The sequence below is a fragment of the Mycetomoellerius zeteki genome, unplaced genomic scaffold (assembly GCF_001594055.1).
Source record: "Mycetomoellerius zeteki isolate Tzet28-1 unplaced genomic scaffold, Tzet1.0 scaffold302, whole genome shotgun sequence".
Taxonomy (NCBI): Eukaryota; Metazoa; Arthropoda; class Insecta; order Hymenoptera; family Formicidae; genus Mycetomoellerius; species Mycetomoellerius zeteki.
Window position 1 is genome coordinate 235,570 of NW_017257286.1, and position 17,631 is coordinate 253,200.

The following is a 17,631-nucleotide window of genomic DNA, read 5'->3' on the forward strand; positions in this document are numbered from 1 at the left end:
AATTTAAAAGTAATAATGAATTTAATCTGAATGTTACACAGAATAAAGATAAATTTTACTTTTTCTATTTATTTCTTTTTCATAAGGCATGCCTCTCTCTCTCTTACAAATCCATATTTATTTATCTTAGATTTAAAATACCTAATACCTTTCAAAACTTTCATAACTTTGTACATGTATAACTTTTTAATATACACGTCGCTGAGAATAAAGCATTTATATACATGTATAACAAACATATATAACAATCATGTATAACGTACATGTATACATATTATAAATGTATGTTATACATGTACAATATAACAATACATGTATAACATATACAGGTAAACAAACGCATATATATATATATATTATAGATACACACACACTGGATACTTTTACTCTCATGTGAACGTTTCTTATTCTTTTTATTCTAAATATTACGTTCATGTTTTTTTAATACTGTGTTACTATATCGTGATCTAGCAGCGCCAAGTTTTTCACATGACAAATTTTTCTATTTAAATTAAATTTTTTTCATTTTATATTGAAATGATATCAAAAAGAATAGCAAAACGTTTAATATCTTCGATGAAAATCATTCCACATTTTTTTTGGTGCTCTGATCAAAAAATTTCTAGACATACTACTGTACTATATATGAGCATATAGTTTTATACAACATTTTTTCTATAATAAAGGAAAGAAATATAATTTCCACCAGTATATTTTAAAGCAGCTCCAAGGAGGAATATTGTTATTATTAAGATTCTTACGGAAGCTGACTGTCATCATTAAGTTGCAACGTCGTTTCCGGAATGCAAAGCGTAATGTACCGTCTTTGGACAATCAGAATGCGGCATTAAGCACGAGTTGAAGTAGTTTCTACCATTGTCGACCAAATGCTTTATTCAGCGACGTGTATATTAAAAAGAATTGTATTCAAAGACTTATATTTGCTCTACAATTAAATTATTTGAAGTATAAATAAAATATTTTGAATTTGTATTATTTCATTATATGATCACTTCAATGAGATGTTATAATTGCATTCTTTTATTAGAGCAAATATTTATATTAAATTTATTAGAACATATTTCAAAACACGTTCCAAAAGATTTTATATGATTTCACATATTTTATTAAAAATCATTATTAACGTACAGAATACATGATTCCATCTGTTTCATCGACAACGTGAAAATACTTTTCTTTATTCTATTATAAGAACAAAGAGAAGCACTATGCGATCCAATTTTTGAAATTTGTTGGAAACTGTAAGACGGGACCAAAAGAAGATTACCCTTTTTCTTGTGAATCCATCTAATAATTTCACCGAAAATAAAACCGCTTTCAGAAACATATTCACGGTACCACAGGCAATTCTAATCTTTATGAACAGATCTTTATGTCGGAAACGCAAACTAATCTATTTAGGAGTCCTGAAGATATCCTTACGAAATCTTGAGTCGTAATATAATATATAGGATTACACAATTTCTTTCAATTCATTAAAAAGTTTTTTAATTTCAAATTACAAATTAATTCTTTATTAATTTGCATTTTATATGCATAATTTTAATATATTTTGCTACGTTAAATTTATATGCGCAAAGGGATGTTTGAATAAAGTACGGAATATGAAAAAAATACGTCTTCTACTTAAAATCAAATATTGAAAAAAATTTCTATTGTTTCTTGCATAATTTGTACGCGTCGTAATTAATTTAAAATCTAACTTTAATTTTATTATGTATCGTACTCGCTTTTTCCATTAAATTCAACAACGGCGTGACGATTTATAGGAAATTCGGACAGTTTGCTGTCGAGACTTTCGGCAGGCGGAAATAGCGGATGTGAGCGGAAACTGAAACAAATAATGAATGAAGTACCGTCTTTCAACGTAAAAAAAAAAAGCGCATTTCTTCCGGCAGTGCAAATGAGCTGCGAACCTCGGCCGAAGTGCAATTATCTCGGGCGAAGTGCATGAATTCATCTCTCCTCCATGCTCGATGAATGCACGCGCCGGCTACTCCGGAAAGATAAATATTCAGATATGCATAACAGGAAGAAGGCAAGAATGCGCGCCGCAGTCGCGATTTGTACGACCCGCCGACTTATTTCTTTCGTCTGGGACTCAGCGCCCATTGCCCCGTTAGAAGAACATTAATTTCGCGAAAAGTCACCCCGTCCTCCAGTGCGCTGGGTCACATTTACAGGGATGTAATTATACGAGCATGCGTCAAGAGAGAGAACCGTAACAGCGGTCTGTTCTTCAAAGAGTGTAACGCACGTCAAGCAGAAAATTTAATACGACAGGAGCTATTTATTAAATAATGTTCTCCTCCTTAAACGTTGCATCCCGTTAAACGGGAAAATTCCACTTTCGTGATAGAACGATCCTTTGCGATGCACAGGGCTTACAAAAATTTGCTCGGTTTAGCCGAGTCGTTTTATCGAAATTTATTCTGAATTATTCATTGGATTCGCCAATCTTATATACCCATCTACGTCTATATGTCTGTCTGTGATAATCACAATCCTCTTTCTCTGCTTTTACGAGCTAAACGGCGATGCAAAATTCATTTAGTTCGCACATTCAACTAATTATACTTTACCTATTCTCTGCCATCACGAGATTCGCGAGCCGAATTCGCCTTTGCGGTCCGCGTTACGCGGATGTATTAATAACTCACCATTGTTCCATCGCAACGTGAAATCGCTGACGAATTCCGTTGAATTTCAAAATTCTCGATTAATTACACAGTTAATTACGCAATCCCATGTCGCTCGCGAAACATTTCCGACGAGTCCCTCGCCACTCTCGCCACGGAACTTGTTGCGAGTCGACACGACGCATTCTCATTCGATCTGACACACAAAGAGACTGAAAATTATTAGACAAAGCTGAAAATTTCTTTAAAATCTCCTATCTTTAAAAATGTGTTTTACAGCTTTTTAAAATGTCATTCAGACAAAGATTATTCTATTCAAACACCCAAAAAAAATCTAATAATGAAGTGAAATTTTCAATAATCTCATATTCTAAGCGAAAACTTTTATAAAAAAAGTATTCCTCTTTCAATACAGTAGACTATTCATCAAAAATGTATTGGATATTATTCTAACAATTTTCCTCTTGTATTAAGAGGAATATATTTACTTAAAGCGGAGTGCGAATAATCCCTCTTAAGAATAAATTTATATTAGGAACAGCAAGATTTGTACTGCAGATGCAAGGCGAAATTATTTTAATATAAGAATATTGTGCATAAAATATTTTCCGCTTAATTTCGGAGAATTCCTCTTGAAGCCGTATATAAGAATAAAATCTTATATTTTTTTGGATGAAAAAATATATTAGGAACAGTTCTTTCCAATTTACATTTATATATAGTTTAATTAACGATTTGAATTTTTTACTTATATGTATATTAAAAGAAGAATTAAATTTTTTTTATAAATTAATTTTACATTACAAACGATTGGCGTGTTTTATTGCAAATTTTGTATTAAACAACAGGTGATCTAAAATAGTGTTAAAAATTTCATCGATAAGATTGTGATAAACTAGTTCTCGAGATAATTGCTCGTTCATCAATATCAAACCATCTCCGATAGTATGTGCATTATGGGTGGGACATATGTAAATACGATCATCATTTGAAACGTCCGCATAAAACCAAATAACGAATCCGATCGTGCGGCAAGAGACAAATGAACGCGGTTAATAGAAATGTATACTACAGGACGATTGTTCCAAAAATACACGTAACAGCTCGTGAATTCGCAGGATGCATATTAATCGACAGTAATCGTAGGGTGACGGGAAATGAGGAGGGCTATAATACGGTTTGATTTGATTTTTCGAGTAATGTATTACTTATGCACTTTAAATTTATATAGTGTTGCGAATGACCGCAAATTGTTTGAGCAATTTGTCAAATTAGATTTGGATTAAGTGAGTTTCGAGAAGTCCAACTTTTAACTGAAAAATTAAAAAGGTGTGAAAAATAAAGGTGCAAAATTGTGTGACAAATAAAAAGTCGCTTGAACGACAGGTGGACATTTTGATGGATATATTTGAAATTAATTTTTTCGGTCTTTTCTAATTTTTTACTTTTATTTATTTATTTGGTTACTTCTAGAATATGCCAGACTCAAGATTGAGTCTTTTGTTCGAAAAATAGCGTTACTGATGGGATAATAAAAAGTACTCATGTTTGCCGTTCGTCAGTCGAAGAAAAAGAAGAAAAGCACAAACCGCTCTCGCGACGCTCGTTCCAATTCCAGTACTGTTCGCCAAGAAATCAATCGAGGGTGCGAATGCCCCGACGCACGAGAAACACGTTGCCATTTCCTCTATGCCGTTGCTGTATTACACTGACCCCAATTCGGCAAATCCGCCGAGGCTTCCGACGTTCCAACATAGAATTACGTCAAACTTGAGACTGTTTCACCTCGAAATATCCATCCCGTTCCACGGTGAGGGTTCTTTAACAATTTATGCCTAGAGATTTCGTATCTACCCATACAAATGATCTAGAAACGCATTATGATACCATTTACTACCGCACGGTGAAATTTACGATTTTACATTTCACGCAGACAAGAGCTAGAAACACATTTTAGTGTGGTATAATAAGCAGATGGATTTGTAAATTAATATCAGGACAAATAGATATATTTTATATATTTTTGACAGGGGGATACAGAGAGATATATAAATATCAGGAAATTGAAAAATTAAAATCTGATTTAAATTTGAAATGTAATTTACTATTGTGCTTGGAAATTTACAATATTCTGCGGTAGATAAAAGTTAACATTTTAAAATGTATCATGAACAAATAAAATTGTAATCCGACAGTAGAATTTAATAAAATCTAAAAATTCGTAAAATGGTAAAACTTTAAAATATATACTTTTCAAAAGCTTGAGCAATATAAAGAACTGTAAAATAAATATTCGGAAAAATAATCGAGTCGAATAATATACTATGCAACCTCACATTTATAACACAATTCCACTTTTAAATTCCTTTATAACTGACAGTTTATTTTTAGGATATAACTCACGCTATTCGCGGTTATTACAGCCGCGAAAAATTAAATTCCTACATCTCGAGCACGTCTGTGCATTACATCCTCCTTGCTCACTGCTTCTCCGTACATTCCGCTAAGTCCCACTGAGATCGTCAGATCGCTGAAAATAAGGGAGAAGTATTTCACAAGCACTTATTTCTGTTTCAGGTGAACATCCGGCTGCGATGCAGCATGGAAACACAGCAGCCGGATCGCCCAACTCGAAAACGGTTCTGGTGATGCTTGCCTTCCTTCTAGGCCAGCTGAGATAATGTGCGTGCACGAAGGTTGCCCGAGTAAAATTGATGGACGTATCACAACATTGTCGCCCACACATCCTAAACGTTAACCCTTCCGCACAGATCGATCTGAATTAGATCTTAATTAGTTTCATCGTAGCGGCCGAAAGATTAAATGATTTGCAACATTATATAATAGTCATAATGATACAGTTATAAAGCGAGAATTTATAAGTTAATGAAAGGTTATTTATAAAAGTTTTTGATTAATATCAGTTGTGCGAATTTTATGGCTTTAGAATTAATTGATTTTTGAAGAATAATATTTCATAATCACTGCGATGTCATATACTATTCACCGTTATTGACATGATTGTTTTCTATCGCGTATATCATTTTATTTTATCGGGATTAAGTTTTTAAATTCGTTGAAATCGCGTACGAAATAATATAGAAATGCAGCGATTGTAAATCATAATTTTTTTTCAACTCCAATTTCCATTTATCTCGAAGCAGAAATTTTAATCTAAAAATATAAGCGCCGTTATGTTATTTTAATTGCGTGTCGTAATTTAAATACTCTCGTTGTGTAGCGGTTATCTCGCTTCTCTTAATCTAACATGAAAATCCCCATCCCGTTTATCTTAAACTTAACCGTGGGTTTGGCCGCTGGGGTGAGAAATACAAAGATAATCTCTAAGAGACAGCTCTTACGTAATAAAAGGGAAAGCTTTGTGCCTAAGGGTTAAGCGGAGTGTGAGGCAGTTGTATTACACGGTGTCTTAGAAGCATGAATTTCTGAGTCGACTTTTCCCAGCCGCGAAAGAATGAATCCAGAAAGAATGGACTTTTCATACATTTGTTATATAATGCAGCGACAGTATTTACAGATGAGCTGTACACATATAAAATGTTAAATAGCTGCGTAATGATAACCAGCGAATCGTATCTCCATCTCAAAAACATTCCCCAGTAATTGGCAATGTTGCACAAATGATATTTTTACCATCAATTTGCGTCCAAAATTAATAATTACAGCATCGTGTGTAACAACCTTTCTTTTAAATAACAAGCAGATGTTTTTTTTTTTACTAACGATATATATTATGCGTTTCGACAAACATCATGTTTTAACGAACTTATTTTTTCAATATTTGTTATTGAAAATTTTTTAATTATTTTTTTTGTAATCTATAACACGTCCATCAGATGAAATAATATCAATCGCAACACAATATTGCTCTAGATTTAATTCCAATTTTTTTTCTAACAATCGTAAACACCTAAAGGAAGGTAAACCCATTGACGTAATCCAACATAGTTATTTTCGCATAATAAGCTTCTTTTGCACTCTATATCCATAGATAAGCGAAATAAAGCGAAGAGTAATGATAAAAATTTCCTATTCGTGAATACTTGATTAGCCAGAAGTTCGTTTGATTTAGCTCAGAAATTAGTTTGTGCTTCATGACTTAGCATCGGTACGGTTTATTGTTGAAAATAATACGGCACGCGTTGAGCAACGATTTGTACGATCACGACGGAGCAGTCGAGAATTCTTATCATATCCACGAATGACGCAAAATGACGTTATCAATATTAAAGAATTTTAGCAGCGACATGGGAGATCCAGAGTTCTTAATTTCCTAATTAAGAATGCTTCGTACGAGAAGGATCAAAAGTCGCATCGTGTCGCTGCTGAAATTTTTAGGATAATTGCGCCGTGATGTCTAACGCGATGCAAACGTAAGAGAATTAATGATAACGCGCAGTGAGTATTGAGAGACGTAATAATTAAGCGCGCGAGCGTCGCTCAGACGAAGAGAAAGAGGAGGAATAGCGAGCAAATAAAACAGGACTACGCCCCGCGCCCTTTCCCGACCATAGTGAGGAAAGTGTTAAGTGTAAAATAAATGTGTCGCACGAGCAAGTTTAACCGAAAGAGCGATGTAATAAAACGGGTGGACCGACCTCCACCGGCTGCGAAGTACTTTCTACTTATGGCATAAGTGTTAAATGAAAATTTAAAGGAAAGACACAGAAGACACGCGTATACACACATACACACACGTACAAATAATAGTAGAGAAATGTATGTAAACCACGCGACTTTACGGCTCGTATGATTTACACCCACGACTAGCCCGAAATGAAAGAAAAAAAAAAATAACTGTTTTCCCACCCGCTCACACCCTTCTCACTGTCTTGTTTTCACACGGTTCTCTTGCGAGAAAGCGCATTCTTGTACATAATGTTTTACTCTTGTAAATAAATTACCCACACAACGTTCGTCGATTCATTCTCGCACCGCCTGTCCGAACAGCGGTTTCCTCACTAATCAGGTATATTAAGAAACGTCCTATCTTGATGAGGAAGAAAGGAAAAGAAAGAAGAAGAAAGAAAGAGAATTAATCTTGCTGGTCTGTCCTAATTTACTATACTTTTGGGTCAATATGATTAAAAAGATTTGAAAGATAAAAAAATGTTCACAGAAAAAGATTTTATATTAACAGACGAAGTCATCCAATATCAGAGATAAAAGTTTTTGAATAAAATATCAGTTAGAAAATAAATTACATTTTGGAACAAACGGATCCAAAGGTTAATTTAAATGGACCAACAAGGTTAATGTTGTTTATGTGGAAATGTATTTCCACATAAATAGAAGAATGATTTTATTTCTTCATTATTTTATTATTATCAGAATTATGGCGTATAACGGTAAATACAGAAATTTAGACTGAATGGACGATGTAAGTCTTTGTCTATCTCTGGGATGGTTGGCAATTCGGAGCTAATGGCAACGGCGAGAAGATGGCCCGCGAAGATCGATAGCCGTGACCCCGATGGCGCTCCCGAACTTTTCCCGTCGGGGATATTTAAGAATCCCCGGCTTCGGCTCATGAAGTCTCTCACTTGCAGACCATCCTCACAAAATAACGATGGCGCCCGATTAATTTCCTTTAGCTGCTCAATATCTCCGAAACGACATCGAGCGACGAGCTCCATTTGACCTCATTAGTTGAGTCGTTTATTCTGAGAATAAAAGGTAAGTGAATTTTGTTTCATAATTTCATGAATAAAAATAAAAGTAATCAAAACTAGCAGCTTTATTAATACTTTAATACTGGAAAAAGTAGAAATTTCCCAAGGAACACACAAAAGTCAACAAAAAAAGGTCAAAATAACTTTATTTTGATTCTTAACGTCAATAAACAGTCAAATTTTGTAACAAAAAATCATCATTTTGACTTTCATGACGTCAATATAAAGTCATTTTGACATTCTCTTGAATATTCCTTGAGTTATAAAATCGGATACTTGCATTTTAATTTTAATGGGAGATGGCTCTATAAATTTTAAATTTATTTCCGCGATATCTACACGATTATTCACGTCTAGATATCGAAAATAGAGTGATTCTAACGTCGTTAAAAACAAAACTTCTGTAATGGCTCTAAACTTATTCCGTAAGTTCGAAGTTTCTTCGTTAAACGATGTGTACATATATCGTAGGATCAGGCAGATGCGGCCCATAAAATCGGCATGCAGAAATCGATAATGGACTACGCGACAATCAAATCGGAGAGATCTAATGAATATTTATGCACATTAGTATCGGATGAATACAAAAATTTGTAATTGAGCTCCAAATTGTATTTATTCAAAATTTTCGCATAAAAAAATATGTAATCATATATTCATTCAAAATTTTGGGTTTTCAAAAAATATTTATTCACAAAAAAACTATGAATATTTAACGAGTATTCATATTCATTCAAACAAAATATAAACTGAAAAAGAGAGTTGCCAATAAGCGCAATCGTTATCCCTTAACTGTAATCAGCACTTTGATGACTTTAAGTAAAAAAAATGAATTTCATTTATTTTGTCATTGAAATATTCAGATTTTATGAAGGAAATCTTAGAAATTTTGAAAAATATTTTAAAAAGCAATATATTATTTATTTATAAATATTTATTTGATAGAGCGCCATACATATTCCGATATAATTCCGGTTACATCACAGTAATGTTATAAACACTTTGTAAGATATCTTGGGCGCATCGTTGATCATTTTATGGTCTGAGGACATTAAATTCCGAGATATATTATTTATTCCCAATAAAAATGTCTTTGTTTAACCTATAAATTAAACAAGAACGCCTATCGTATAGGTCACGGACTAAGAGCATGATGTAATTGTAGCCGCATAGTTTTTATAGATTTCTATTTTCTCTTGTAGGCTTACAGGCTATGTACAGATAATACAGAGTAAAAGTGAAACGAAAATATTCGTAATCATATTAAAAAAATATTCATTCAAATGGAATGAAAAAGTATTTATTCGTTTCTTGACGAATAAAAAGAGGTGTATTCGAATGAGTATTTTCAATCATTTTTTATTCATTTATTCGAATATTAGGTGTATTCACCGGACACACTAATGCACATCCATCGCCTTGCAAAGCCACGACAATCCGTCGATGATATACTGTGAATTTTTTAAGAACGTTGTGTCTCTCGCGCTACACGCCAACCCAATATATACGACTGTCGCCCGTTGCATTCACGAAAGCGCAAATGGAATATATATATTACACACGAATGCAAAGGGAAGGAAAATTAAAGGCGCATTTGGATGAAAAGCGAGTATATTCTGTTGAAGGAAAAAAAAAGTGTATCTGGTATTCAAACCGCTATTTCCAATACTGGACCGATATAACGTTCTTCGTAAAAAATAACCGAGATATCTCGTTGCCACTATTGAATTAGCTTACTAACTTTACTTGCTAATAGCTTTCAATCATTTATTATTTGAAACGAAATTCCTCAATATTAAAGCACTCTCGTGGGATTTTATATCGTCTGCTTTTTTTATCTGTACAAAAATGCACGTAGTTGTAGTTGTTAAACTTGTATAATTTTGGCTGCGTTCCACTTAACGTTCATAACGCTCGTGAAATCATTTCATCCTTGTTGTTTATCAAATGTTAAACAAGGACAAACGATGCTCGCAAGCATTGAGAGCGTTAAGTGGAACGCAGTTTTTATGATACCACTCAAGCAGAATACAAATCAAATTTTAAATAAGAAAAATCCTATATTCAGTCGAAGCTAATCTTAGTGCTTAAATACATATTTCTTCTGAATTAATACGTATATACATTCTGATTCTGCATATCCCGCGCCAAAATGTTTTCCAGACTTAAAACACATTCATGAGCAGAACCAGAATAGAAACATCACTTATTAAATTGTAACACTTATACGCTTATAATCAAATATAGGGCTCCTCTTATTTAAAATTTGATTTATATATTTATATCGGTTAGAAACAATTGTTTCATGAAATACAAATCATCATAACATCAAAATGATGCTAAAATGACTCTAAAATTCACTAAAAGTCACTTTTAAATCAATGACTGCGTTCAGTAGAAAAAGCAGCTTTGCAACTGTTGTAAAATTCTTCAATGTGATTGGTTTATACATTTAGATCCAGTGAGGAATTAAGGGCAAGACCAATCATATTAAATTTTACAACAGTTGCAAAGCTGCTTTCTCTGCTAAACGCAGTCATTAACGACTCATTTTAGTATTATAGGTTTGTTCGCTCCAACATGCTCCTACCATAGCTCCTACTCACTTTATCAAGCGTTGGAGTAAGTAAGAGCTATGTTAGAAGCATATTAAAACATGCTGGAGCATGTGACGCGAACAAACCTTATGATTAATTTTGATGTTATGACGATTGTGATTTGTTGTTCCGCTTGGATATTATTTCAACGACGCGAGTTAATTTTTACAATTACAATAAATAAGTCACTTGACAATTACGTGTTTGATTTCTCAGAATGTTTTTTTTCCTTTCTTTTTCCTTTTTCTGATACAGGTAGCGTATTTTGCCATTTTGTGCTCTAATTAAATTGAGTTTTGCTCTGTTGGACTTAATTAGAATTGCTCAACCACACACACACGTTTGACTTTTCCCTAACAAAATAACCACGTGTAAATATATATACACGAACATATAGTTAACCGTTGATGTTTCCGGTCTCTCGCATACTAAAGAACCAACTGCTAACTATGTGCAAAACTTTGATTAGGAGCAAGCGTGACTACTTGGAACGGTGCAAGCGAATCTGGCACTGTGAAAATACGAAATGGCAGAGAATATCTGAAACAAATGTTATATAAATTCAGAGGTTTGCATTATAAATTTTATATATTTAAAGAACATCACGTAGAGAAATAGAGATACCATAAATATTATTGCTTATACGTATATCTTTAAAAATCAGTAATTTTTTCAATGTTTTACATTAAAATAATGCTATAATATAAAATTTAGTTGGATTAATATTATAAAAATAAATTAAGCAAGCATTAAAAATATCTATATTTATTTTAACTATTTTTAAAATCAAATTTTGTGTATTATATGAAACAACTTGCAAATAATAAAATATTTACTCAACTTTGTGCGAAGAAAAAGAAACAGAATTAATTCCGAGCTCATATATACATAATTCAAAGCATTCATCGTCAAAATCCGTCAATAATGAGATATTTATATTTCGCTTAATTTGCGCATCTAATGCTACAGAAAGGTACAGTAATGCTCTCTTTGACAAAAAAGGACAGTTTCAAAAAACTGTCATGTAGATGAAAAACTTTAGTCTTGTAGATTATGGTATGCACAGAAAGCTGTTACGCGCTTAGCGGTAAAGTACGTGAAACGAGAGTATTAACGCGTATTCGCTACGCTAGAATGCGAAATTGCGCTTACATGTCGCAGCCGTGTGTACGCATCATAATTAATGCGCGCAGATTAGGGGATTAAACTAACTGCTGTAACGGCAACTAGTAACGTTCTCAACCTAGATATGTAGCACGGTCTGATGATGACACTCAGTCGGGCGCGTTTCGCACAGATAATTTCTATATTTATCACATAATACCGGCGGAAGTTCGTCCTTAGAATAATTCATTCTCTCCTATAACGTGTCGTATGGCTACACTACCTCGCTATGCATGTGCGCGGTTTACGTCAACATGAATTTATCATTGTAAATCGGAGTTGGTGCGGTAATTAACCAATAACGAGATTGTAACTTTATAACCTACGCGGAAATTTCGATTTTTATTATAACTCTTCAATGCCATTTGAATATCATATACTCGACTTTCTTTTTCTAATGCTTTTCTAATGCTTTTTCCATTGTTCATAACTTTTTTATTAATAAAGACATATTTACTTGGACATGTTATACTTACTGTCATAATTCTTAATGTTTAATGTTTTAATGAAAAAAAATTTTACAATGTTTCATTTTTATGAAAGTATAGTGATAATATCAAAGAGAAAGAGAGAGAGAGAGAGAGAGAGAGAGAGAGAGAGCACGACGAAGAGTTTTAATCCTCTTTATTTTTCTTATTTTTTGATATTTCTCGCGCATCGTGAATAACAAATTTACAGGTAAGTTTTACATGAGTTTCTCATTGGATTAAGATATGTATAAACGCAAGAAAATCAAAATTAAGATTACCGAACTGTATACACATCACTACATCACGATTTTCAATTCACGCTTTATGTTTATTTATAAAGTTTAGAAAACTTTTCGTAAAGCAATGTGTATTCGTAGATATGAATAATTTGATTGCAAATAAATTTGAATTACAAACTGAAATGAACAGAAGTTAGTAGAATGTGGTACATCAGTACAACTCCATTACATCTCGAAACTGTACACTTCCTCATATTCAATTTGCTTTTCTTATACTAACAAAATCATATTTTATCCGTAATTATTCAGAATAGGGTCTTTTTCGAATTTATTTTTTTTGCGTCTTGATAAAAATCTTTGTTGTAACTCTGAGTGATAATTAATTCGAAAAATATGTAACTTTTTTATTTTTTAAGTCTCCTTCGCTTTCCTTCTCTCTCTCTTCTACTACTTCATGTATACAATAGTACAAGGCATTAGCTGTTTTCCATTTACACAAAAATGAAACTGAGTCTGAAGTGAGCTTTGAGTATTTCATATCCAGATTACTGACGACATTACTTGCTTACTTTTGTTAAAAAGTTATCACATGACAACACAGGTTCATAATCTCACTTTTAAAGTGAATTTACCAGACTCACTAACTAAAGCATACGGTCTCGATCTTGTGCAGATTATAAAAACTCAGTTGAATCTCACTTGTCAGAATGCAAGAGGAACGCGCATTCAACTGAGCTATGACGTCACAAGTGAAAATTATCTGAGAATCGATGCGATGGAAAATCGATGAAAATAGAAAGCACTATTGACTGCTATATTTGGATAATACCGACTAAAGCTCTAGATATACCAAAGTAGCGCAAAGGTTCTCCAGTTTCGACTTACTAACCATATCATGAACCATACCATATATCAATAATACTAAGCGCTTATTGGATTACAGACGATTAGGTCGAAAATGGCGACCGAAATAGCCAATAGGAAAGTTGTCGGTATTCCGGCTAGATAAAAGGATTGCGCTACTTTGGTATATCTAGAGCTTTAATTATACTGACACTTTCTATCAGTACGAACAGAGATACATGTGCTTACACAAAAACAGGCGTAATAAATCATTATTATTAGTCCTTTTCAGAACTAAAATCGACTCTTTTAAAGGATGTTATGCCTATATATTTGTAATGTCGGTAGATTCGAAAAGCTACATTAGAAATAAATAGTTAAAAAATTGGTAGGTTACTATTTTTAATATTTTTCGACTTCCTCCGATTGATTATCAATCAGAATCACAACAAAGATTTTTATCAAAACTACCGCCAAAAAATATCAAAATTCGAAAAAGATCCTAGTCTGAATAATTATATCTTTTTATTACAGTAATAAGAGACACATACAAAAATTGAAGAAGAAGATACACGAAACCGAGCTCTATGCTGCTCGCTTTGTTTGCATCGAAAGAGGGAATCGTTCAATGCAAAGAGGGCAAATTCTATAATCCCGTTCTCGTCGTTCATCAAAAGCGAGCCGTACGAATTCGGCTCTATTAGCGAAGGATTAATCGCGACAGCCGTGACTGGAAATAAAGCGACGGTTTTCAGCGTTCCTTTTGACATTCGCCCTTTGTTGTTTGCCTTGCCGAAACTATCCGGGAAAGTGCACGCGCGATACCGCATACCAACGGGGCGAATGGGAGTCTCTTTGAGCGATGCGCAAAGGACGTTGGGCGCTTCAAACACCCTCATTCCCCACCCTGGGCTTCTAGTCGTTTACACGTACGCTCCACTTTCGACTCCGGCGAATGCCGACCGATGAATCAAACGAATCAAATGAACTGAGCAAAATCCTCGATAAAACGACAGAAATTCACTTCGTTAGAGCGAGACCCGTCTTGTCTGACCTGACTCGTTCTGTTACTACTGACATCACCTTCGCACCAAGATCTCCGCAGAGAAATTGGTTATTGACACCACGGACAATCTCTTTTTTTCTTTTTCTTCTTTCTGTAGAAACGACAGAATATCCATGACGTGGATTATAATTTCGGTGGGTAGCTATCTCGGCGATTTCCAAGGAAATATTTTTATCTGTCACTTTTCTCAAACAAACGTAGACGTGTAAGAATGTAGACATCGAAGAGCGAGAAGAGAGCAATAGCAAGAAAAGAAGAGATAAAATGGGTAAATTTATTTTATAGAAGATAGGAAACATTTGTATTACAATATTTGCACCTCAAAATAATACAAAGTTCTCTATCTGAGTAATTTCTGTGTAATCTCTGTTTTATAACTGATGGTTTTCTCAGACAAATTAAAATCGTTATTAATTCATTTCGAATATCTTTCGGTATCGCTTCTAATTACCTTTAAAAGTTGAACAACGTATTTTATTCGGTTAATAAAAATTAATTGAGTTATTTAAAACTTTGCGAGGGTGTAAAATTCTTATTTACGGAAGATTAAATAAAACACATCAGTTTAATTTAAATGAACTCCGATGAAAGGATTAAATCACGACTAGTTATAAAACTTCAAATTAAATCAGCAGTATACCGCGTAATGCAAACTACGTGAATCTACATAGAGGTCGAGGTGAGAATCACGTAAGCTCGCTGCTTCTTTTCTAAATGGAGCGGCAGGACGCTGAACTTCCGGTAAGAAGGTAACGCGCCGGAGGCTGCGTGACATCGGGTGGGCGAGCTTAAAATTCAGCGGTAAAGCAGTACGGCGACGTCGTGAACAACGCGACGCCCATTTGCATATCAAAAGTAGGAACAAACTATTCAGAACCGGGTCAGAAATCTCTCTCCAGCGCGGCGAGATCGCCGGAAAAATATTTCCTCGCGTGCACACGTTTTTACGCGACACTTCATGCGTGCGTGTCTGTCGTACGCCGCATCAAGCATTCCCAAACTTTTCATCCTCCGACACGTCCTTTCATCCTCTAACACCGGCTAAGGAATTGTGAACTCGAGGAAAATTCGCGCATGGCTTCTTATCTCGGTGAAATTTCATGAGAAAAGAGAAAAGTTGCTGAAAGCGAGGGCAAGAGTATTCCTTGGTAAACTTCCTTTTTACACGAAAAGTTATAAAATTATAATAATTATTTAATGCACATATTAACAATCTAACAAGGTATAATAGTAAAAGCAACGTAAAATCGTCAAATGGATTTTCATCTTCGCGAGAGGAACATTAATTCGACGTAATCTTGTAATTAATTCAATTCCTCGGGACAATCCTTCTAAGCCGAGATTTTTTTTGTCTTTTTGATAAAAAAAAAAAGGAACGTCGAGAACGAGGGATTTGGAGAGAAAAAAGTTGGAGAAAATTTGGCGGCCCGGCGCATATTCCGCGAAATATGGTTGTACGATGAAAAATCTGGTATTTCGTACATGGAAAAAGGATTTGTTGAGGATCTGAGAGCCTCATAGTTTCGTGCGATCTGGAAACGACGCGCGGCGCATGTTCAACATCACGAAAGATAATAAGTGGAACGTTCGGGGAGGAAGATTCGGATTTCTGGAATTTTCGTATTTCGAGATCTCGAATTACGCGCAAATATACCTACGGCCGATTTATTTTCGCTCGTCAGACGCCAACGAATGGCAATCGCCGGTATTCTGCAAAAAACGATGGCGAAGCGAACCCCCGCGGCTCGTTACGCACCCCGATATTCCCAATGCGTGTCCGAAGATATTTAGTTAACCATACGTAATGCGACGAAGATCCGTTTGTGGATGGCTTTGATCGCCGAGCGGAAACTCGCGTGGGCGTTCCGCGAGACCTAAATTGTCATCATCAGCCAAATTGACGACAGGGAATCCGATTATAGCATCAACAACAACGTCTAATTGAAGTTCCGCTGTTTAAGCCCTTACTCCCCGAGTATTCCATTCTCTCCCTTCCTCCCTCCCTCTCTTCCCTCCTCTCACTCTCTCTCTCTCTCTCTCTCTCTCTCTCTCTCTCTCTCTCTCGTTCTCTCTCACTCTGTTCCTCGTGCTCCCTCCTTTGCAAGTATCAATGGCTGGCGATCGCCCTTTGATGCGGGCGAAATTTCAACGAGATCGAATACGATAATTACAGAACGTTTAGCTATGTTATAGACAATTATAGTATATCATGTGGTAAAATATAATGTGATAAAAGATAATTTTAAAATGTGTGTGTGTGTGGAGAAACGAGAAACACGAAAACCGTTTGGCTTTTTTAGAAATTATTATATTATACGTTAAAATATAAAAGATAATTTTAGTGAAACGAGAGACGCTTGGATTTTTACAAACTAAGTTTTATTCATTTTCTACATTTATTTTAAAAAATTATAGTTTAAATATAACCTATGAAGAAATACATTTAATCACTTTCGATATAATAATTTTTTATTTCATAATGATTTTTTTTATTTTATCTGTCATTATTTATCTTATAATACTCACATTTTACGTTCCTAGTCTTTTAATTATAACAATAATGTAGAAAGAACGATACTATAAAACATATTAATTAGAACTTATAAGCACCGAATAGGTTTTTGTGCCTTTTTAACAATTTTTGCACATTCTTATCGAAAGAGTGAAGTGGAGAGAATGAAAATAGAAAGTTCTCCTCATGGAAAAACAAGAAAGCTGACAAGCAGAAAAGCCCACAATCAGAATGTCGGGTAATCTCGGCTGCGAGGGTTAAGGGTGAGATAAGAGTGATCGGCCCTATCAGCGCACTTCGTCAGGAATCGATTGGCAGGTTGAGAGAAAAAAAAAAGGACTGCGAGAGAAAGGAAATTATCTAACAAAGAGATCGCGCGACGAGACG

At 34.4% G+C, this 17,631-nt stretch overlaps 1 protein-coding gene across 1 annotated transcript in view; it reads left to right on the top strand.

The window, feature by feature from the left end:
• The window catches only part of dpr1 (defective proboscis extension response 1), a 182,026-nt gene extending 175,688 nt beyond the window's left edge, over window positions 1-6,338 (top strand). The window contains exon 4 of the mRNA XM_018450942.1: window positions 5,238-6,338. Within this exon, the coding sequence (XP_018306444.1) occupies window positions 5,238-5,341 (104 nt within the window). The 3' untranslated portion in view covers window positions 5,342-6,338. The remainder of the gene's footprint in view (window positions 1-5,237) is intronic.
• Window positions 6,339-17,631: the final 11,293 nt, after the last annotated feature.